The sequence below is a fragment of the Pocillopora damicornis genome, chromosome 7, assembly GCF_964200805.1.
Source record: "Pocillopora damicornis chromosome 7, jaPocDami1.2, whole genome shotgun sequence".
In the NCBI taxonomy this organism is placed as follows: domain Eukaryota; kingdom Metazoa; phylum Cnidaria; class Anthozoa; order Scleractinia; family Pocilloporidae; genus Pocillopora; species Pocillopora damicornis.
Window position 1 is genome coordinate 22,396,609 of NC_142676.1, and position 24,841 is coordinate 22,421,449.

The window sequence follows — 24,841 nt, forward strand, 5'->3', positions numbered from 1 at the left end:
CAGTCGAGCGAGAAAGGGGCCGCGTTGAACGACTTGTTACCGTCGCCGTCGTGGTTTGCTAAAGATCCCTAATAGCCTTATGAGTGCTTGCTGACCTAAAATCTCCGTTCCGACGGCTTCTTTTTTTCTTGTCTTTTTTTTTTTGTTAATTATGCACTGAATATATGTCCAAACATAATTCGTTGAAGAAAAAGTAATGATCACTCGATCATAAAAAGGCGATAGATCACCACATTTTTGCTCGATAGAAAATGCCCGTGATTCTCTCACTCCTAAAGAGATTTAAATGTGACCTATTTCACAATTTCAAAACATGAAAGGAATGGCTCAACTGTGATTTGGATTTTGGGATTAACGCGTGTCGCAGTTTTAGCGAGCGGTAGTGTTAAAGAGACAGCGCTCCCCCAATGACTGGGCAGTATCCCGTTTAGTGGTAACAGATGTTAATTCAGGCATATAGTTCACACTTTCCTCTAGAGAAAAGAGAAAGTTCTCTAAAGTACTTGATCCTTAGCTCCGGTCAAAACCAGACAGAAATATTAAAATACGGTAGCAGACGACGGTCTCATTAATCTAAATCAGTAACATAAATAACGCAAGACTTACTGAAGCTTTAAGCGTCTGTTATTATTTTTTTTTTCAAGGAAAAAAAATAACATCAACAATCCTTTTTAGGGATATTTTGTTAAGTAAGCCATTTGAAAGCAATACACACGCACAGTCTCATCGCGTGGAAGATCCTGCACGCATGCGTGCACTGCGTGGGGTGGAAAGCAACGCCGATGACAGCTGGTTTAATACTTCTTCAGTACCAAGACATTAGCAAGAGAAATGAAATAATAAGAATTTTAATTTGTAGCCTTATTGTGCTACTGAGAGAAGAAACAAAAGTGTAGGAAATACTCTAATGTACTGGTGGCCGTTGGTGTTTGTGTTGTCTAGAATTACCCTACAAAAGGTCTCGAGTTAAAAGCACCACGGCATCGAAAGACATTTTAGACAAGACCGTAAGTCTGGGATTAAAAAAAAAATTTTAGAGTGAGTCGAAGAAGGTGATGAAAATAATTTGAAAAAGGGTTGTTCTGGAAGATTAAAGGCACAGCAGAATTTGAACGCTTTGAAAAAACTACAGACCTCCATAGAACTGGAAACTAAAGCTAATAAAAATTTAAGAAGTAAAACTGCACGAAAACAAAATATTTCTACCGATAAATATTTTATTATCTAAAATAGCTATGAAGTGTGACAAGCCGACTTCAGTCATCATTCGGACGCATTCATTACGCTAAATATAGACAATTTATTTTGGACTTAAAAGTTAAGTAGTACAAGGGGAAATCTTATAACTGTTACACTTCGTCAACTCGGAACTATTACGTGCCATGAAAGCGGGTACATTACGAGTAAAGAGATCAGTATTGCACAAAAAGGAATAAATAGTTTCTTTCCTCCAGTTTCTTATTTGCTATTCAATACTGCAACCCCCTGCCGGGTTATATTTCAATTTCGGGAGCAAACATTTTCTTGTTTGATGTATTTCAATGTAGTCACGACTGAAATCTTTTGTATATGGCGCATGCGAGTAATACTGTCAAGTTCCGAGACTTCTTCAATCGAGTGGAGAAGAATCAATAATATATAAAATCAATTAAAAACTACTGAACGATGCAGTATTTGAAATAATTCTTCCATCAGATTGCCATAGTTTTTTTCTTCATAACAAAGAGATATTTTCCAAGTGTTTTGAATCGAAAAAATTACGTGATCGATTCTAACGTGAATGTGCTCCGTGTAAAAGGCTAAACAGGCGCAAACAAACATAAAGCAATCAAACGACTTTTTGTTTATTTTAGATTAGGAAATGCATTAGACTAAACGTCATTATTTGCACGATTTGAGCTTACAGTTTTTGTGATCTTTTAGTACAACATTTCGATCTCATTAACACTCCTATCGGCCTAAGCCCAAACAACATTAAAAATACAGTTAAAAAAAAATTTTTTTTTCTATAAATCAATGGAATTATCTAGCAACCTTTGTGGTATTGCAGGTGTAAAGTTAAAGAATCTCCAATGAAAGGGTTTGCAAATCTCCACAAAAATAGTGGGTTAATTAGGGGAAAGGAAGTGTGTGTGTGGGAAGTGTAGTAAGTGTAAAATGGTGAAAAATAAAAATGTTAGTTGTTAAATAGAGCACGTACCATTAGGCAGTGCAAAAATATAATGATCAGTTGATGAAAAGCGCTAACGTTGAGGGACCAACAAACTGCAAAGCAGCTACGTCAACCTCAAGGCAGCATCAAAATAAACTTGAAATCATTAGTTCTTAAATTGTGTACTATAGAATATTAACGCCCCCATTTCAACCAATCAGATCCAATTCAAAACATATCTTCGCTTAGTCGCATTACATCGGTCAAACGGCTGCGCATGTAGTTGTAGAAGCTAGGTAGCTTTCTTTCAGGCTTTCAATACCAAGTTGTCTTTTAAAAGTAACAGTGGTCATTTCTTAAGTTTTCTTTTGTAAGAGAGTGTTTTCATGTGATAAAGTTTGACTTATTATTGTACATGAATATCAATATCTTAATTTCCTTTGGCTCTAATATTAAGGTGTGGTTTAATCACTGACTTTGTGAAGCGCAATTGAAAATTTATATTGATAATGGTGCTATTTAAGTCAATAACTCATTTAATATAAGGTTATGTTCTTCCATCTGGCAATAGTTTTTATACAATACAATACTATTATTTCACTGGTTTTTTTCCCAATTGGGGTTTCCAGAACTAATTAACATTAATGTCAGTTCACTCATTTGCTAAAAATTCGTTTACAATTATTACGATACAATTTCCGAAATTGTTAAAAAATAACACATTCGAATAATTGTGAAATAAATTGATCCAATACCACATTTTCCAAACGAACATCATCTTTACAAGCGCTTCGGAATATCCATCATAAATAATTATCGCTTTCGGTTTTTGCATCATAGCGAGAATTATCAAGGCCTTTGGCAAACACAAACCTCGGCCTTGAAATAGAATTCTCGCTATCATGCTTAACCTCATCCAATAATTGTTTACTGTTAAGTTTTAGGTGCTTCTTATCCTTGTTCTCACAGGCTGTTGTGATTGGACCAGGGAACTTAGGCCACCGTTTCAACCAATCAGATCCCATCGAAAGCACATTTTCACTTTGTTACATAGGAGACGGTCTGCATGCGATAAACTTTGAGTTCTTAGTGCAAATCACGTGGTGATACTTACTTTTTTTCTGCTTGGCTTCAGTGATTATGTAAGTTTTATATTTATATTATATACCAACAAAACGAAACAAAAACGCTGCATTTACAACTATTTTTTTACTCGAGATAAAAGCTTGAAAAGCACAATAAAGTAAATCTCTCCTTTCAAAGAATCTGCTGAATTATCTTCAGTCAGATTTCATCAAATACGAATTAGTCTCGCCAATTTTATTTTGTTCATGTCATTTTTATGCCATTACATATTAGGGGCCTCAAAACTGTTTTCATAAGCGATTGGCGATGGTGCGCTTGGCGGCTGAGCCTGGAAAAGGAGCCGTAAGTCAAAATTAAGCCCAAAAAGACAGAGGTCTTATGGGCAGCGGTAGAATGCCGTTAGCCGCAGCTTTTGTTGAAATCCCTGGACATTACCGGTTACGCGAATTGCATTTCATTTTTGTTTGAATATCAGTGACAGTGACAGTGACAGTAAGAGCTTCTGTTTACCCTTTTCCCATTAGCAGCCCAAACAAGGGCACAAAACTACACACTTTGAAATTTATTACAGTTGAAAAAATAACCCTATTATGACAAATTCAGCGCCGTATCGAAAAGACGTTCTAATTCTAACTCGGAACAAGATGTCTCCGCGAAACCTACTTTGTTGTCCGCAGATTATGGATTAGTAGGCGTAAGTATCCGATATCGCTTACTAGGTTATTTTTAAATTCTCAAGAAGTATTTAGATTGACAAGAAATAGCCACTAAATCACACTAAAAAATAAAACTGAGCGCAAATCATTTGAAGCTGAACTGAAAAGAGAATATTGAAGACATTTCAGTGCACAAATGCATACATTTCGTCTGGATGAGGTGTTGACGCCAAAAAGTTTAAATAATCCTGTTGCTAGTTTGAACCAGTTTAATGGAGGTAAAAAAAGTTTTTATTAGTCACTATTAGTCACTCTTTAGAGCTTACTCAAGCCACAGACTCCGCAAATATCCAAATTTGAAATTCGTCAGTTTTTTCCTTCCTTCTTGAAATTCCCTTGATTTGTGGGAAATCCAAACTGAATGGCAGCAACTAAGAAAGTGAGATACAATTTTGCAGTAGTGTTAATGAAGGTAACAGATGAGGGAGATTTTTTTACTTAGGAAAATTAGAATTCTAAATTCAAGGATCTAGGAATAATATATCGATGAAATGACATTTTTTTGTGATAAATTTCCCCGGTGATCAACAAAGGAGAGTTGAAGATAATGGAAATTTGTGTCAGTAAGGAGAAATTTAGATATCAAAAAATGACCGGCAGAGGGAGTACTAGATACTTCTGCTTGACTTCACACGAATAAAACAAGAAAGCGAGGACAGAAATAGAAATTTTCTTTAAAAGCTTTCATTGGAGTCAAAGCAAAGGAGATCGTAAAAAAGTTTTTGTTTGAATTTATTCGGATGTCTGACAATTATTTGAAAGGGAAGACAAAATGCATATTTTCGCAGAAAGAAACGACATACGTTGAGATTCTTCTTAGGTTTTTACCACTTTCCTATTGCAATGAAGAAACTAGGCTCTCTACAAGCATTACCTTAAAAAGGACGAAAATCCTGTTTCAAATTGTTTAGTGAAATGTCTTAAGTTTTCGACTTTGGCATAAGTCTAGCAAAATCTTTCCAGCCTCGTGGTAATGTGATACGAACTCACCGAATTGAAATGCGTTTCCCAGGAACCTCGAAAAATTTTCAGTATCATACCGAACATTTTTTAAGTATTTCCCATCCGAATGCAAGAAAATGCATCATTTCTCATCATTTCTGTAATTACCAGCTTACAAAACACCTTTCCTCTCAAGATACGTAAGAGGAAAACAGAGAGAAAAGTGTCTGATCGATTTTCAAAGATACCCGGCCGAATTATTTTTATTCATGTTTTATCCTTTATTTCAGTGGGTTAAGAGTACATGCAAAATAGACTCATGAAATAACAAATTTATATATAAATGTGTTCTCGATGAAATTGTTGTTAATTTTGATATCGTTCTGTTATGAAGTTCATTCGAAAGTATTTTTGAATCAAAAAAATATATTTTGTTTCACAAATTTGGTTCTAATGAAAAAGCAAACACATGGCTTGCATTTTCTTAGGGGGGATTTTGATGAAGTACGCGAAAATGAAAGACAAATAAAGAAATGAAAATAGTTTATTCAAGTGGAAAGTGGTGCTTACTTAAAAATGTTCACAGCCTGGATGCCAGACCACTTATTACAATTAATGAGTTTTTGGAAAAAAAATTGAAATATGACATGAGTCTAGGTATGAAAACTACATAGGGAAAATATACTGTACTACAACACATATTGCATCAGGTAAAGGAGCAACTGAATATTAACAAGAGAGAGGCTATCTCGGTTCTTCTCAAAGAACGAGCATGTTTTTAAAAAGTGATTTAAAATAGTGGGGGTATTTATTTTCTTTCCAACAGTTTGACACTAACTATGAAAATGGGATAGCAAGCTAGGAATATGACAGTAATTGTAAACACATCGGTGAGGTAAAACGATTTTGCAATGTCATGTATGAAGTAGTTATTTTCAATGTAGCCCCGTTTTTCACTATCACATGAAAGATCAATGACAGCCGCCTGCTCATAAGAAGAAAGACTTAATTCATATGTTTGAAAGGGATAATAACAAAACAGTTCTTTAGGATACAACGAGTGCCCTGATTGGTCAAAAACCAGTCGTTTATTGCACAGGTGAACCCGAAACATTTTAAGCTTATTTTACAAAAGCAGCAGACCGCTCTTCCTACCTATTTACCTTCGTCATAATCCACTTAGGGTGTGGGGAGATCGTTATAGATCATAAATTCTCATGTTCTTCCAACATCCCAAGTGGGTTATTACCCCAGTAACCGATAGGAAGTGTAGTCCATTGCTTAAATAACAAGCTTTCCTTCGCCCGAAATATGTTCGACATCGATGTCGTTGCGTGCAGGTTCAACGTCTAATTTATCCTCAAACGGTTAGAACACAATTTCGTTTTTTTCAGAAGACTAAGTTCTAACGTTTCGCGTTATCTTTGAAAAAGAAAAAAAAACATTATCGCATCTCCAATGTTGAGACTTTTATTCAACGATGATATATTATTTGAATAAGTAAAGATTTGGTAAAACATTTGACAATAAAAATCTGCGATAAAATATTATAAAGCATGACACGACGTTTCGACGTTTCCAGAACGTCATTATCAAGTAAAACTAAAATAATAAAATCGAGTATATATATAATGAAGCGGTGAATAAATTACAAAGCGTTAAAAGTTAAACAAAGAGTTTAGCCCTAATGGAATCGCTCTGGGTGTTTAAATTGGGCCTTATTGTTCTTATGTACAACATTTCATAAACAAGACAATCCCATTTCGTGCCACATTTTTTGAGCATTCTAAACTGGCTCTCATTGAGTAAGTCAATGTTCCCATGGGCATCTCTCAGGTGGCGACCAATGGCAGAGTATCGATGATCAGCAATGCGTTGAAACAAATGGCGCGTCGTATATCCGACGTAATTTGAATCACACAAATCACATTTAAAACAGTAAACAACGCTATGCTGATTTACGATGCGTGGCTTGATTTCTTTAAGCTTTAGGTCCTGCTCAAGTTTCTTACTGGTGTAGACTGGTTGTACATCAATGCCAATTTTTGAACTGCGATCGCGCATTTGTCTTTTGGCAATGTTCACTGAGACTTGATCTTTGAAAGGAATACTGACTCTTAAGGTTTCATCAGATTTTGTCTTAGTAATTCCTCATACTCGATATATATATACTCGATTTTATTATTTTAGTTTTACTTGATAATGACGTTCTGGAAACGTCGAAACGTCGTGTCATGCTTTATGATATATTATTTCTCATAGAATCTATTTCTTCATGAACTGTTGATGAAACATCTTATCTTCTCTCTGTTGTATCTTCACTAGGATGCCTCTTTTGCAAGCGATAAAACTTCCCTGTTGGATATTGTATAGCTTATTTTTCACAAACTATGGATGCAGCCAGTCAAATATGTGCGCAATAAAGCCATGTTCAGTTAAACAATACAGCTTTTCCAGAGAGAGAAACAGTGTGGAGAATCACGCCCTTTATGGCCACAGTTTTAAAAACCTGACAGTACAGAGTCACAAGAACTGTTTTGAGAACTGTGCGTGGGACTGTCGATGTAAGTCGTTCAACTTTGTAACAAGAATGAAGCAGAAAAACTGTCAACTGAATGAACAAGACAGATATGTGGAACCTGGGGCATTGAAGAGGACAATTGGATTTAGCTATCACGAAATAGGAATTGAGTATAACATCAAGGTATGATATACACATTTCTGTTTTATTTCGCAAGAATGAAAGCAAATGCAATAAAGGAATTTTCCTTTCCGGTGGGAGATGAGGTGGCCTATATCACGGTTAAAGGGGTAAGTTTCTAAAGAAACTGTGGTGCTGCGTCGGTGGGAGAGTATAGCAGGTAATTTAGTGCCCTTCGTCAGAACGATTCAATCGCTCTGACGAAGGGCTAACGCTCGAAACGTCAGCTTTTTTACTCTTTACGGTGGCTAATTTACGTTTTCAACCCAGTTGTTAACACTAAATTACCTGCCATATCGCGGTTAGTTCGCTGGACTTCGGGTTGAGAGGTCTGGGTTCGAGACCTGGTCAGGTCATTGTGCTGACCTGGCTAGGTCTCAAACTTCTTTTTCATTGTAAAGTCAGGAACCAAATGCCTACAATGCCACAATGGATGCTGTCGTGAAAATATTCATTGTCTCAACGGTGGAACCTGCCAAGAAACCTGTGACAGAAGGAGATTCAGATGTGCGTGCAGGCCTGGCTACACAGGAAACTACTGCGATAAAAGAGTGCAAGGTAAGAATGGGGGAATGGAAACTCGTTTCAAACAGATTTGATATTTTACCACGAGATAAAAGAGCCAGATCTTAGATCATAGCAACCACTGATTATCTATTATTTAGTCATTGCTAACAGAGTATTAATAGGGGACAATGAAAATTGACTGCCAGTAAGGGCGGATAATTAGAATGTCACAGAGCCTTAGGGGATAAGATAAATTATATCTCCGTAAATTATATCTCCGCCCCCCCCCCCCCCTGCCCCCCACTGGTGATGTGATGACCAGTCCCTTGATAAGGTACCGGTATTTCACCTCAAGTCCTCGAAACGAAAGGATAAACTTCGAATACCACATAAAACAAAAATGACAATTATTTTTCATTCATCAACACATTTCCATAATTAAGAGTATTGGCTTTTGTCATGTAACCAATTTTTAGATTGAAATTTAATATTCTTTACGTGGTGTCATTTTGTATTGACAATCACCGGTGATAACCCTTTACACCCTAACATCAGTATGTATATTCTCCATACGGTTCTCTAGACATTTACTAATGGGGTTAAGGAGACTTTGCTTAATGATCAGCAGATTATGTAATTGGTGATCATTTTCTTTATTCTCGTGACCTAGACATGTGATTCATGGGTGATATTGTTAGGAGAAATTAGATACTAATCACTCTAAGGGCTAAAAGGGTTCATGTAAAATGACTCAGTTCACTCTGTAACTTTTGCTTCAAATATCAAAATGATTTTCTATTCATCTTTCTTCCATGAAGTTTCAATTTCTAAGAGCTGCGCAGAAATAAAGAAGAATGGTGGTCAATCAGACGGTGTTTATACCATTGATCCAGATGGTAAAGGAGCCTTTCAAGTCTATTGTTATCAGATTTACTCCGCCGAAGGACCCTGGGCTGTCATTCAGAGGAGAATGAACGGCTCGGTTGATTTTTACCGCGGTTGGATGGACTACAAGAAGGGGTTTGGTAATGTGCAGGGAGAATTCTGGCTTGGACTTCTAAACATCCACAGGTTGACCAATCAGCGACAGCAAAAGTTGAGAATAGAGATAAGAGATTTTAATGGGAATTGGTGCTGGGCTGAATACGAAAACTTTACTGTGAGTGGAGAAGATGATGGGTTTCGTCTGCAGAGTTTGGGATCTTACACCGGTAAATGATGTTATAGTTTTTCCTTTTCACCAAGATTTGCTACTGACAAGTCCACAGTCAGTCTTGAACCGTTGGAAGTCATTACACTTTGTCACTAATAAGGAAAAGGGGAAATATTTTTTAATTAACGTTATAAATAGCTGGGTAACTGCGTTCTTGTCAGGTTTGTACTATTTTGGGATTTCACTAGTCCTCATGCAAAGGTATTACTTTGTTTAATTACAAAAATATCAAGCCGAGAAGATTCAAGCGTTCTCTTTAAACGTCTTGTAAAGGTAACCCCTAACGCGACTGTGGCTTCCCTGGAATACTGTGATTTCATTTCCTCAACCTGTTACTTTCACTCTTCTGGAGCAGAATTTAGAAAACGGATACCCGTGTGAATAGAACTCGCGACATGGGATCGGTTACTTCCAGACTCTCCTGGAAACGATCACCGAGAAAAAAGAGAATGGTATCTCAAATTGAATCAAAATGAATAAAGTCAGAAACTGGGGCCAAAGGCTCACCCATCTCTCACTGAGTACTCTACTCACTGTTTTTTTGTTTTGTTTTTGTTTTTGTTTTTTGTTTTGTACGTAAACTTGCAGGTTTATGCATGGATGCGTTTTCATACAATGTTGGTGCTCCCTTCTCTACCAAAGATAAAGATGCAGATAGTAATGCGATTAGTAATTGTGCTGTGGATCATCAGGGAGCCTGGTGGTATAAAAATTGTACGGACTGTAATTTGAACGGAAAGTACAACCCCCAACCTAGTCAGGCAATTACAGGAATATACTGGTACCAGAACAATGGAAGACCAGATCGCCTTAAATGGGTCGAGATTAAAATACAACCCTTCGGATAAATCTATATATTTTGGCGTCAACATTGGTTTATCAGCCGAGTTCTCGTCGAATGGTACAATTCTATCCTTAGCTGAGTTAAAGGGACAAATTCAGAGCCCTGAAGAAAGTTTAAACAGTGATTGTGATCTCCTGTATTTGCATTCAGAATATCACTCCACACAAAGAGTCTGTCTTGATTGACTCTGCAAAGTAATTAATGAAATTGTGGAGGATTTTAGCGAAATACTGTAACACTGAGGGAAAATTTCTAAGTTTTTTCAAAAACCAAATTGGTAAAATAAACAATTTCACGATGAACAATATTCGTCACGTGATTTTTTTTTCTGATAAGGGACTTAATATCCCTAAACGCTTGGAAACGTAGTAATTGTCATGGTAATATTTGAAATAAATCTTAAATTATTTTTGTTTAACAACTATCAATAGGACTTCAACATTTATTCCTTTCTGAGCGCCACGCAGGATACGGAAATGTTATATATATCTGTGTGTGTTTGTATATCAGCTAGTTACCGAAGGGAAGGTGGCTAATGTCCGATTTTAGACACTTCGACGTTTCCGAGTATTTTTAGTGTTTTGTTGTTAGTAACTGGTTTTTATAATTTATTCAGAGTTGCCCCAATCCTGGGTTAAGAAAATCTCTATTTAATATCTTTCTTAAGCATTTATTGTATAACTGAGGATATTTTTTATCCGGGCCGTGTACACCTTTCAAATCCATTACCACTGCGACAAAAACGAAAAACAATATTTCATGTTTTGCTGTGAGTTAAAGCCTGAAAACTTTCACTAAAACAACCACTTCCCACTGGTTTTAGCAATTTTGACCCTCGTTTAAGCGGTTTCTTCAGCCAGCTATGCACGGGTTTTTCACCAAATATTCATGAAATGTTCCGAACTTGATTTCTTCGTCACTCTCGCTTGAGTGCTCCTGCTCAATTGAGCCAGAAGCTTTCCCCGTTTTAACTCGTTCCGTTTTCAATGCTTGTGGCAAACTTCTGACAGACATTTCAGAGCGTGAGCGAGAGACATTTGGGCTGTGTGCGTGTGAAATATGATCAGGGCTTAATAAGCTTTTCTGCACTCCTGTAGGGTTCACAGGTAACTCACCTAACGGCCAGGATAGTGATGAAATAAGTTGTCGTCTATTGTTGACGCAAGTCGAAGCACGCCTTTTAGAATTGGGTTTTCGCCCATTGTTATCTTTTTTAACCAAGTCATTTATAACAACTTTATTGGGTACGTCTACGGATAGACGGACGCCAAATGGGTTAGTGCAGCGGGACATGGAGTCCCATACGGGGCACTACCCCTCTTAAATCCACCCAACCCAACCCAGGGGAGGACATCCATCACACAGTAATCTCGTGCGTGGGAAATTAACGTCTCCTACCCCAAACCCTGCAGGAGACGGGACCTCCGGCTTAACGTCTTATCCGAGAAGACGAAGCAAGGTGAGTGAAGCGGCTTGCTTAAGGCCACAACGTAGTGCCGCGGCCAGGACTCGAACCCGGGCGTGTGGATTAACAGTTTTCTCTGTGGCTGGAAATAGTAATTTCAAAGTGTCTTCTTTTTCATTAATTGCCTCTGAGTGTTCAGGCATGACCAGCCGCGAGTTTGCACTGAGTTCTGTCTCATGCATTGACATCGACCTGAATCTGGAATCAACAACTTTGGGTTCCAATCCTTGGCACAATTTCTTGTTTTTCAAAACGCGTTTGAAAGCCATATATCCCAATGCGATTGTGCACATTGAGTTAGAAATACGAGGCTCCTCTGAAGCGCTGCGGAATTTGGAATTGTGTTCTCTCTCGGTTCTCTGAGGTAGTGCAAATCGTGGGCATTCTGCCTCGGTTTTCGACGACCCTTGGAAAGACCAACTCTGCGACCTCCACTTAAACTGCGCGGAACCTGCTGCAGTATCCTGACTTGTGGAGTTAACGAGTTTGGCTTTCCATCCCTCTAATGCTTCTATTTTGGGTTCAGTATGTCTCCGTCTTTGTTTTGTCACGTTACTCTGAGTTTCAGCTCTTTGCAACAATCTAGGCTGGTATTTTAAAGATACAGTCCTATCTTTTCGCATCCCATCGCTTTCATATGCACGATTTTTTGAGTCCAGTTTTGAAAGATCAGGCTGATTTCTTGCAAGTCTTGCTTGATTTTCTTTGATAACGTAGAGTGGTTCAAACACGCGATGAATCGATTTGAGCTCGTTCCATATTTTAACTTTCTCATGATAATTTGATTTGATGCTTTTGTGTTTATCTCGCTCTATTTTGTCGCTTATCTCGTCTAGACGCACCTGGGCTGCTCGAGCAATCCGCATGGAGCTTGTATTTCTATGCAGACTGTTTTTCTTGTGCATGCTAGACAGTTAAATCTGCAGGCTTCCAAATCTGTTTACTTTTTGAAACCTTTTCCATAGCGCTAACAATTTGCATGCACTTAACAAAAGTATTATCCATTATGTTGCTTGGGCATTTGTTTTGACAAGTAATTAGCTATTTGCTCAAATCGTTGGATATTTTTTATTGCCAGCATTGATCTGGCTCTCTTCGTCAAAAGCAGCTTTCCCCTGACAAACTTTATTGAAAAACCAATTTCCCTACTGAAGTTATTAATCTGCGATGCACAGCATTTGATGAACTGTAGTGTCTTCCACAAGCTTTATCGTCGACAATAACTTAATGTGTAAACATAATTGATTACATGAGGCGTCACCCTTGTGTATATTCGTGGGTGATTAGGCATCCACATTAACTACCATTGTTTGGCGAGGGTAATGCTATTAACGGAAATCTCTTAAGGGACAGTTTGCGCATGTCAGCTAGCCATGTTATTTACGTCCAGACATCAAGTACAATGATGCGAGAACAAAGGGAATTTGAACGTTGATACAAGTAACTAGAAAAAACACTTTACCTAAATACGGTAACAAAAAATACAGCCTAAGGTTAGTAAACTTGTAGCTGTCAAAATGTAAGTCTTCTTACAAGTTTTGAGACCATGGAAACGAAATATAATCACTTCAATTTCTGGTTGAACTATAGCAACTTGATTTAAAGTGAGCCTGGATCTCAGAATCCAGTGGCGGGAATGTAAGAGCACCTTTTTAGTGCAATCTTAGTGTTTGATCGATTTTGTGCGCGTGGGTGTGTAAAGGCAGTCGCTTTTGTAGTTTATGTTCTATCGATCCCGCGCACTAGGTACCAGTTTTTCTCCGAGAAGGAGTCACGCCTAACTAATGAGTCACGTGTTTTCTTTAATGTTCCGAACGAAGTCGAACCTTGACCTTTAGGAGCTTATTTCTCTCGCTTTTCTTGAGACTTCTTATAATATTTTGTGGTCGTATCGCGCTAATGTCACCAGTCCTTCATGGTAATCGAGGGAGAAATGGGCCACGTTGAGCGACGGGAGGGAAGCTAACATGGAACCGCTAGTTAGGCTAGGTCTGAATACGATACATTTTCTGTAGAATGAAAGACTAGGAGCACCGCCAGTCGCTCAAGACACGTGAAATGCTATTGAGTCCTTTACAGGTTACCTCTATATCTATCAATTTTTCTGGCACTAATTCAAATTCCAGGCTAGAGGGTAAAAAGAGAGTTTCGAGGTGAAAAATGTACACGCAGAATATTAGCAACAGGAGAAAAAGCAAATGATTTTCCCCGATTATCTGTTTAGTCTGATTATCCAAGCGACACATTATAGGCCATACAATAGACACTTGGAGGAGAAGATTAAATTCCATATTTATCAAAATGTAGAAAACGGCTATCGGAATAAGTGCGATCAGCGTTGAGTTTCAAATGTAAACTTAAACATGTTAAATATATAATTTGCCTTCGGGGTTTCTGTTCTCAGACCAAGTAACTTTAGGTGATTCCACGTTGTTGTTTCACAGAGGATGGCTAAGAAATGTACAGAGCCGTTTAAGACGCACGTGCTGAGCTACTATTTAGCCGCGTCCTTGTTACCGTCGCCGTCGTGGTTTGCTTAAGATCCCTAATAGCCTAATGAGTGCTTGCTGACTTAAAATCTCCGTTCCGACGGTTTCTTTTTTTTCTTGTCTTTTTATTTTATTTTTTTTTAATTATGCACTGTGTATATGTCCGGATTGAATTCATTGAAGGAAAAGCAATGATCACCTGATCATAAAAAGGCGATAGATCACCTTATTTTCGCTTGATAGAAAATGCCTCTAAGTCTCTCACTCTAAAGAGATTTAAACGTAATCTGTTTCACAATTTCAAAACATGAATGGAATGGCTCAATTGTGATTTTGGATTTTGGGATTAACGCTTGTCGCAGTTTTAGGCAGCGGTAGTTTTAAAGAGATAGCGCTCTTGCAATGACTGGGCAGTATCCTGTTTAGTGGTGACAGATGTTAATTTAGGCATATAGTTTACACTTTCCTCTGGAGAAAAGAGAAAGTTCTCTAAAGTACTTGATCCTTAGCTCCGGTCAAAACCAGACATAAGTATTCAAATATAGTAGCAGACGACGGTCTCATTAATCTAAATCAGTAACATAAATAACGCAAGATTGCTTTAAGCGTCTATCATTATTTTTTTTTTCAAGGAAAAAAAAAAATAATATCAAGAAACTTTCGTCAGACTGAGGCAAAGGGATGACAAAATTTACGCCGAGTCTCTGTTAAATCATTTTCTTTGGATTTTACATTCGTTACAACATATGGTGATAATTGACATGTCCTCAGGTTTTTCAGCCATTGGCTGCGTAGCTAGTTGCCGGAGGGTAGAACTATCATCAGCTATCGTTAAAGACACAACCATCTTATCTGGGTAACAGAAGCTAGTAGTTGCCTATCAACATAATAATTGTGGCCAAGAAGGACAACTCCGCTACATTCTGGTCTCAGTTACATCGCAAGAGCCACTTTCCTCAAGCTAAATAACCAAACGAACACATTTAGACTAGTATAAGAGCATGGGCAAGAAAGCTGGACAGATGCCCATAAAACAATCTGTTTCTCTCTTTCTCTGGGATCAGCTTCTCTGTGATCGTATTTCGCTTCATTAAGTTTTCTCTCTTCAACGCACTCCTATATAATATAATCGTGTCAACTGTTTTCTACGATCGAGGTCAATGAGATTACCACTTGGCAAAGGTGACTGCTTTTCCCTCCTAAAGTTACTGTTGCTAGCTGTTGTCTTCAGGGCCTTTAAGGGCCGCTGCAAGTGGATACGGAACCAAAGAGAATTCAAAAGCTCTATGAAAAGTGAAAATGACATACTGGATCCTTTTATTTTTTTGTTAAGTAAGCCATTTGAAAGCAATACACACGCACAGTCTCATCGCGTGGAAATCCTGCACGCAGGCGTGCAATGCGTGGAGAGTGGGCAGAAAGCAACGGCGATGACAGCTGGTTTAATACTTCTTTAGTACCAAGATATTAGCAAGAGAAATGAAATGATAAGAATTTTAATTTCTAGCCTTATTGTGCCACTGAGAGAAGAAACAAAAATGTAGAAAATACTCTAATGCACTGGTGGCCGTTGGTGTTTGTGTTGTCTAGAATTACCCCGCTACAAACGGTCTCGAGTTAAAAGCACCACGGCATCGAAAAACATTTGAGACAAGACCGTAAGTCTGGGATTAAACAAATTTTTAGAGTGAATCGAAGAAGGTGATGAAAATAGTTTGAAAAAGGGTTGTTCTGGAAGATTAAAAGCGCAGCAAAATTTGCACGCTTTGAAAAAACTACAGTCCTCCATAGAACTGGAAACTAAAGCTAATAAAAATTTAAAAAGTAAACCTGTGCACGGAAACAAAATATTTCTTCCAATAAATATTTTATTATCAACTGAAAGATAGCTGTGAAATGTGACAAGCCGACTTCAGTCATCATTCGGACGTATTCATGACGCTAAATATAGACAATTTATTTTGGACTTAAAAGTTAAGTGGTACAAGGAGAAATTTTATAACTGTTAGACTTCTTCCACTCGGAACTAATACATGCCATGAAGGCGGGTACATTACGAGTAAATTTGCATTTCAAAAATCAATATTGCACAAAAAGGAATAAATAGTTTCCTTCCTCTAGTTTCTTATTTGCTATTCAATACTGCAACCCCCTGCCGGGTTATTTTTCAATTTTGAGAGCAAACATTTTCTTGTTTGATGTATTTCAATGTAGTCACGACTGAAAGCTTTTGTATATGGTGCATGAAAGTAATACTGTCAAGTTTCCGAGACCTCTTCAATCAGGCGGATAAGAGTCAACAAGATATAAAAACAATTAAAAACTAACGATCCAGTATTTGAAATAATTCTTCCACCAGATTGCCATAGTTTTTTTCTTCGTAACAAAGTGATATTTTCCAAGTGTTGTAGAACGAAGAAATTACGTGATCGATTCTAACGTGAATGTGCTCCGTGTAAAAGGTTAGACAGGCGCAAACAAACATACAGCATTCAAACGACATTTTGTTTATTCTAGATAAGGAAATGCATTAGACTAAACGTCATTGTATTTGCGCTCTTGGTGGGTAATTTTCACACAAAAAATGCGATTTGCACCCAATTAAAACAGGCCGTTCTGTCACCCACTGAGCGCAAATTTTGTGTTATACGAAGAACATGATTTGAGCTTAGAGTTTTTGTGATCTTTTAGTACAACATTTCGATCTCATTAACGCTCCTATCGGCCGAAGCCCAAACAACACTAAAAATACAGGTCATGTAGAGGTCAGAGGCAAGAGATGTTGACTATCATAATACTGAATAATTGTAATTCATAAAATTCTTTGTGGTGTTTGGTTTCGGCTCGTAAGCTCACTTTAGAGAGGAAACTATCCTAGCGCGTCTCAGCCATTGTAAAAACTATCACTCCAATCGTCGCTTAGAAGACGACCAGATTTATTTTATGGGCTGATAAACAGCGTTCTCTGTGCCACAAAACTGCGATCTATTTGTCAAGATTGACAATTTGATTTCGCTCTACCGTGCAAACATTTTGGGGACAAGTTACATTGCATATATACCGCCCCACCAAGTTTTACGCTTCAGAGAGCAGCGTCGGTGCACATTCAACGCTTGGCAAAGAACAAGAGTACATCATGAGCTTAAATTCAGAGCACACAAGACCTGGGCTGTCGACGATGGACATCAAACAGAATACTAAAACGAAAGCTGAGAAAACTTTCGAAGAACTGGTTGAAGAATCTCTTCGTCTACCTGAATTAAGCCCCTCCAGTCAACTCCCTCTAAGTATGACAGAAATACTCCGAAACTCGCAGAAAAACAAGGACGTTTCTACTAAATTACCGCAGATAAATGGTGGAAAAGTTCAGTTAGTTGCTACAAGCGACCCGTTATCGAGCGAGAAGAAAAGGAAACGTAGAAACAAATCAAAAACAAATCGGCCTAAAAGACCTTCGCCACACTGCTTCTCGTCCGATGATGCGAATGCCAAGATGCGCGTGACTCAATGTGTTAAGCCGTCAGTAGGCTTAAAAGACAATAACCACCTGAACGCTACAACGAACATGGAGAAAGAGCAATGGAAGAAAAAAATGCATACGAGGCACAGTAAACGGCGAATTGCCGAGGAATCAGAGAGTATGAGCGTGTCACTGACAGTTGCAACTTACCACCATTAAAAGAGTAAACACAAATCATTTGTTTATCATGGCATGGCTTATGAAAACAATATTCGCTCGCAAAAGTTTCGTGGATGACTTCTTCATTTGCGGTCGCTTCATGGCGAGCTTCAGTTTGAGAAGCAAATGGTTTGGATACGAAATATTCAGAACTTGAACTCAGCACCACCGAAATTCTGCAGGTAGATTTCTGACAGCCAAGAATTCTGCGCAAACGTAACGCCACCAAAAAGTCATGAAGAACAAGTTCATCCTAACCAGTTAGTTACGGCAAACCTGGCATTTCTACATAACATCTTTGTTAGTCATCTTAGTAAATAATATAATGACTCGACTAAGAACTTGCAGTATTTCGATATCATATGTCTTAGAGGCAGAGAGATCGCTTTTCGTTCTCCTTCGAAGAAGTATTTATAGCATTACGCAAAACCAGAGACTACCTCTTGTATCTGAAAATCAAGTATTGCACGTTTAAGTTTTCAACGTAGCATAACAAGGTCTCAAAATTGAGAGGACTGGCTTACAAGATAAAAAGACAATCAATCAAAGCTTGAATTAAGATGCTTTGTTTTCCTTCAGAGGTGTTGCGGGAGATAGTTAATTCTATTGAATAACCGTCGATGTATATTACTGAAACGGAGTAAAGAATGGTATTCTTAATTATTGAAGCGTGCAATCTTTTGACCATGTTAAAGAAAGAGGATGTATTTCAATTTGAACTTTAAATCCAATTAATTTTGAAACGTTTAGTAAGTTGCACGTTAAGTAATTGTGCGATATTTATAAAGTATTCAGCTTTTCTAAATCATTGTCACCACCTGAAAAAGGTTGCACAATCTATAGCCGTGTGTAAACGATCACGGCTTGTGGATTCGAAAACTGGGAGTAACATCGGAATAAAAAAAGATTTACGAGATTACAGTCAATAATCCTTCAATGTGGATAATGTATTCATAATGAGAATATCATGCGGCTCAGCAGATGGTATGACATACCTTTAATTTGACGTTATTTATTATCATAAATCTGTTGTTCGATGTACTTTTCCAGTTAAGATGTCTTCATAAGTATGTTAAGTTTTCTCTCAATTAATTACAAAATAGAAACTTTCGGCTGCTCTACGAGGGTTTGAACTTTTCTTCGGTGTAATCTTCAAGTACATTTCTTACATGCCGCTTTTCTTCTATTGAATTTACTCAATCACTGAGTAAACTTAGGAGAAGTGAGGATTTGAAATCTTCCGAAGACGTTTGGCCTCGCTTCCTTTCGACAGAAAGTCACGTTAAATTCTTTGAAATCACGAAAACAGCTTTCCACGGAGTGTTTCACTTTTTAAGGGAGCCATGACACCATTTGTGTCTATTGAAAATTTTCGTCTAAAGTTTTCCAACTTGTCATTCGCAGTAAGCCGTAGCCAATGAGTGACTTCAACATGAGGTGGCAAGTGGCTTTTCATGTTTGGATCTATGTTTCAGCGATCTCTTCCTATCGAACTGAAGCGTGGCGAGGGAGAGAATTCCTACCAAGCTACAATACCTGAACATCCGAAATGCAAAATGGATTAGGATATTTGCGGTTTTTCCCTGTTTAATGATATGAAAGCAAAAATATCAGCAAGCTCGTTAGCTGGGGGGGGGGGGGGGGGGTGAATGCGTTATTTTTGTCCATGAAAGATTTGATCCTTCTCATTTGAGGAGCGAAGCTCGGAGGCGTGGGGGGGGGGGGGAAGGGAGGCTCTAAGTTGACCCCACACTCCTCTCTCCTTCGCCCCCATCCTATGAGGGAGAGCTTTTATTTTTAATGTTATTACGTACAAACCTTTCATTTCAGGTGGAGAAAAATGCGAATCCAAAAAAATCTACACGACATGAATTATTCACCGCTAAACGGACCAAATGTCACTTTTAGTAAAACGTGAATGTCATCATGACAGTTGGGTTGTCAGTTGAGGTGTGACAAAAATTGACCCTTCCCTCCCCCCCCTTTTCATCAAAAAGCATTTTGTCTCTCTTTAAAAGTAAACATCAAATATCAACCCATCCATTGAAAGGTTTTCGATTCATCATTTTTAAATTAACTTTTTACTTGATGAAGGGTAAGTGCTATCTTTGCATCTTTAAAATGTTCGGGAATATCCAGACACATCACGACGTATGTAGCTCGCAGTGTCTGATCCTGACGGCGAGCGAGTTTTAAAGTGGTTTCCTGCACGTGGGTTTTGGTTAACAACACGATTTCTCGAGCAATTTGGTATAAATAAGCACTTGTTTCAAGACTACAAATTGCACTCGCCCTACGTGTTGTCTTGGAAAAACAATTACTCGTGCGAATTGAAATCAAACTGCACTCGAAATCATGTTATTACCTATACAAACAGTGAGCGACAAGACGAACAAGCCGCCCGATGTAAAGAACAACAGGTAATGAATATAGCTTCCATGTGGTTAGCAGCATGACGTACAACAGTGATTTGATTCGTACATTCAGCCAGCCCACGTTATAGAGAACGTGCATTTACGATTTTTTCCCCTTTTCGATATATAATTCGAGCCAAGCCACGAATCATCCTCACTCAATTAACACAAAAGTTAGAACTTCATTTCGGATTTTCAAAGTTTCGCCACGGGAGACTAATCCCAAGTTTAAACGGGATGATACTAAAAGCGTGAATGAGGATTGGGGACTGGGTAATGGATAACGAGGAGTGGGGAAAAAGAGGAATGGAGACTGGAGAATGGAGAATGGGGAGTGGGGAATGGAGAGTGGAGAACGGAGAATGGGGAGTGGGGAATGGGGAATGGGGAATGGTAAATTGAGAATGGGTAGTGGGGAATAGGAAATGTAAGAAGAGGAATGAGGACTGAGGAATGAGGAATGGGAAATTATACCAGTAATAAACGAGGGCCCAAAATTCTCGCTTTTTTTAAAATTATTTAACTCGAATATCAACATTTTGAGAAAAGCAAATAATATTAGATCCACAGGCACTGAGGACCACAATTTAAGAACAGCAATCTTAGAACCACAAAAATGGAAGAAGTATGCCCGAGAGACCATGTGGTTTCATATCTGCTGCTAAAAAGCAAAAAAAACTTACTTATCATCACGTTTTGAGATTCCCGAGAGAAATCGTCTTTTCAATAATTGTCTTCAAACGTGCTGATGAACCGACCTGGTAGGCCACCATTTTGAAAACAACTCTGTTAGCAGGTCACACGCGCTACAACAGCCGAAATCAAGACGACAATTTGAGTACTTTAAGGATACGTTTCTCTGGCTACTTATTATTCAAAAATTCTCTATAAAAGATAAAAAAAAGGGTGGATTGAGACTTGTTTAAGTGGTGTGGGCTACTTTTCTAGCTCGTGTTATAATAATTTTGGAATTGTGGTAAATTTTTCGTAGTCTCAAAACGCGTTCGATGTCACACTTTTTAGTGGTGAATATAAAAACTATGTTTACTTCTCCTTTAATTAAGCAGAAGACTATTTCTACTTCCCTCACATTCGAGAGCTTTGGCATTGCATAGCTCACGAAGTCATCACTTTGCGCGTTACCTGATCTTCTCCATTATGGGCATCGAAGGCAGTTGACAAAACACGCACTTACTTTCACTCCTTCCTTTCGAAAAAAATACAAAACAAGTCGAAAAATCAAGATGATTAACCTTAAGTTATTTGACACTATTTTTTACACAGATTTTCAGTGTCAAAAGTAATCCAAGATTAATTTGGTTTTGCTTTTCTTCGCTATATAAAATTGGTCCAGAAAACTCGCTTCACTTTATCAACCAATCAGATTCAAAACTGAAACCCATCGCGACTGGTAACTAGCACTTTCCCGCGGTTGAAGGCTTTCAGCTGTTTATATTTTCCTTTCTTCTGATTGGCTGTTGTGACTTCCATTGGTTTTGGTTTTACAACATTCAATTAAACGGCGCCCTGATTGGTTTGTTTGCAAAATCTTTATCCCTTCATCTTTACTTCTGGCTAAGATTTCACTTAGTTGTCAGCTATGTTGTCAAAAAAAGAGCTTTGTACTGATGGCATGTGTATTATGAAAATGTTAGACTTTTTGGTGAAAATCGTGTCATAGCCTCCCATGATCCCAGGCCGACCTTGTAACCTTCTTGTTTTGTAGTTATCTCTAAAACTTTTTTCTGACTAATTAGACTGAATTCTCGCAAATACATTCAAATTAGAAATAATTTTGTAAAACGCGGATAAAAAAGGCTTAACAGTACCGTGAAATAATTATGCCTAATATTGGGTCAAACAGTTCTCTGAAAACTACTAAGTGCCACCGTTACTCAAAACCATTATCGTTTGGATTCTAATAGCTATAATCAACCCCGTTTCTACTAAAATAAACAAAGAGATGCCCTAAAACACTAACGAACAACTCATTAGCTTAAAAGCTTGTTTATTTCGTTCAATAACCGAAGGAGCGGGCAAGAGATTGGTAAAAATGCAGTTCCATTCCAGTACCCCCTGGTTATGCTAAAAGTAGGCGGTCAAAGAATCGCTCGAAGACATCGTTCGCCGCCCTTACTTCGCAAGGTTTCCGTACAAAGACATTTAAAAAACTCGTTGGCATAGCTATACCGCAATAGCTTTCTTTGTCTGGATCGAATGAAGTCCGTAATGTACCATCACTTATTGCAGATGATTTAATGTGTTTTTAACAATAGATGCTCTTGAGGATTAAGACTCCAAACAATTATTTTTCAGCCTGTAAGAGAACTTAATTGAACACGTGGTACATGTGTAAATGTTGTTTACTTAAATAATGAAACACGTATCGACTGCAATATACCAATGATATTGACCTAGTGGTAACACAGATATGGAGGGTTCGTAACTACTCGCTCGTTTTTAGCAAGTGTTCAACAAGAAATGATTTAGCTCCGGCGATGATTCCTAGCATTTTCGTGGAGGCTGGTAATGCTCCCTCGAGAACGACACAAATGCCTTCAGAAACTTCGTTTCAGACAAAGAAAGAACTGTTCTCGATCTACCTCCAAGAAGCAAAGCTGTGAAAAGAGTTGGAAACTCCGATAGACGATGACAAGCCAAATTCACTTAGGACCTACCAGAGAATGGAACACGAACTCGCCGAGCGGCGCAAGTTTTTCTCGTTTAACGGTCTGACGAGGTGTGAGTCGCTACCGAGTATTTACAACCCTACACTACACTCACAGAGACAACAATCAACAACAGCTTTTAAAATGGAATCAACAATGCATCCCCCCACACCTTCGATAAAGGAACCATTGTTTACCAAACGTACAAATTTGAGTTTGCAAGAATTGGCCAAAAGTTTGCGAGATAGCAGCGATGCTAAAACGTCCGCGACAAGCTTTAAAGCGGCACCGTCTTCACGCTCAGACGATAAGGCGGTGAGAAAAATTAAGTGCCGTCCGGGCTTAAGGAGAACAAAATCGGATTTGCCTGGAACATCAAAACAACGATGGAAGATAACAATTCATAAGAGGCTACCAACGGTTATTTGACCCTTTTCTTCGGATCCCGAGATCAAATTCGTAACTCTCTCTGATAATTGCTATACACTTCCTTGCAAATCAGTGGAGAGAATTTGTATGACACTGAGGTAACAGTACACCCCTTTCCTGATAAGTATTTATTTTCTCGTCACCTGCTTCATGGATGGTGCATAGATACTGCATGGAGAATTTGCGTGTAATCACTTCCAGGAGATAGAGAATTGCATAAAATGTGACTTCACTTGAAGAAATACTGAGAATGAAAAGGAACAAAAGAAAATGTGAAAAATGAACATAACAGAAACAAAGACATCGAGTAACATTTCAAAAAGTCACTTTTCACTCTCAACGTTTAAAGTAGAGATGTAATCAATATGGTTAAATAAAATTTATGGATCCAATGCGCATGAGACTAAATTTATACTGTAAGGGAACAATCGTTATTACCGCCTAGGGGTGGGGTGGAGGAAGTGGGAGGATTTTGGACGAGGTTTCAGGGAAAACAGAGAGGGAAACAGTCCTCTCTATCATTGTATAAAGGAGGAACTGTAGAAAACTGAGTGTTTCTTTCATTCCAACAGCCGCTTTCCAAATTATCTTGTAATAACCCCCATTCCTCCCCCCCCCCCCCCACCCCCTTCACCGATGGAGCACCACAGGTTCTCTTACAGGTTACCTCGTTTATTCAAAGATTTTACGGTCACTTTCCATGGAGTGTTAACAGTCCCTGGCCTTTGAAGTCAAGAGCATAAGAATTTTTCTCCTGCAAAAAAAAAAAAAACAAAGCAAACCACAAAAGACCAAGAAGGAAGCATACAAAAAACGAACAAACAAAAAATCAGACGAGAAAACGAAAACAAAAAAGGAAAATTGCGAAATTTTCGAGGTTTTGAGGAATAAATCATACCAAAAACTCGCAGAGTCTTCTGCTTTCAATTTATACCGGAAAAAATTTCTCTTGTTAATTTTTTAAGGATTGATAAATTTAAAAAAACTTTTCATTTGTCCCCCTGCCTTACACTATTTAATTTAGCATTCTTTTTGTTAGTCAGTTAATTTAAAGCTATAACATTTTGATTCGGTTTTGACCCCAGGGTTTTGAGTCCTACTTACAGCCCCTTGGTGGAAGGGTAGTTTAGTTTCTCTCTTCAATTGGTTATCCTCTAGCTTGTTTCAGACGTTGAGTAAGTCAAACGAAATACGATTGCACACGACGCGATAGTGGTAGAACAGTGAAAGAAACCAGGGAGGCTTGGGTCCAGTCGCGACCTGACACAAATCTACTCGTTTTTGGCTCTGCCCTCACCTATTAACTTATGTCTATCTCGCCTATATTTCGCACCGTTTTACTTGCAGAACGCCAGGAACAGGCTGCTTATCCTCCCACTGAATAACAAGACAGCTGCCATCATTCCGCGCGTAGTTATTACCACTGAAACGAACTCCTTTCCAAAAGAAATATAAGAAAAGAGAGGAATTTAATGAAAACCGGTTAACTCATTAGTTCTTATCTCTATTAGCAAATTTGTTTTAATCAAACGCGT

At 38.2% G+C, this 24,841-nt stretch overlaps 1 protein-coding gene and 1 long non-coding RNA gene across 2 annotated transcripts; one reads left to right on the forward strand and one right to left on the reverse strand.

The window, feature by feature from the left end:
- Positions 1-3,813: 3,813 nt before the first annotated feature.
- On the forward strand, positions 3,814-10,463 carry LOC149043151 (microfibril-associated glycoprotein 4-like). The gene is made up of 6 exons (XM_089212742.1): positions 3,814-3,932; positions 5,723-5,791; positions 7,222-7,600; positions 7,999-8,155; positions 8,923-9,315; positions 9,906-10,463. The coding sequence occupies exons 2-6, from the start codon at positions 5,763-5,765 to the stop codon at positions 10,163-10,165; spliced, it is 1,218 nt and encodes a 405-aa protein (XP_089068868.1). The 5' UTR covers positions 3,814-3,932; positions 5,723-5,762; the 3' UTR covers positions 10,166-10,463.
- An 8,018-nt stretch (positions 10,464-18,481) lies between these two features.
- LOC113672076 (uncharacterized) lies at positions 18,482-21,415 on the reverse strand. Its single transcript, XR_016188538.1, has 3 exons — positions 21,352-21,415; positions 20,892-21,014; positions 18,482-19,330 (listed from the first exon to the last, which is right to left on the reverse strand). It is a non-coding gene; the product is annotated as an uncharacterized LOC113672076 (long non-coding RNA).
- Positions 21,416-24,841: the final 3,426 nt, after the last annotated feature.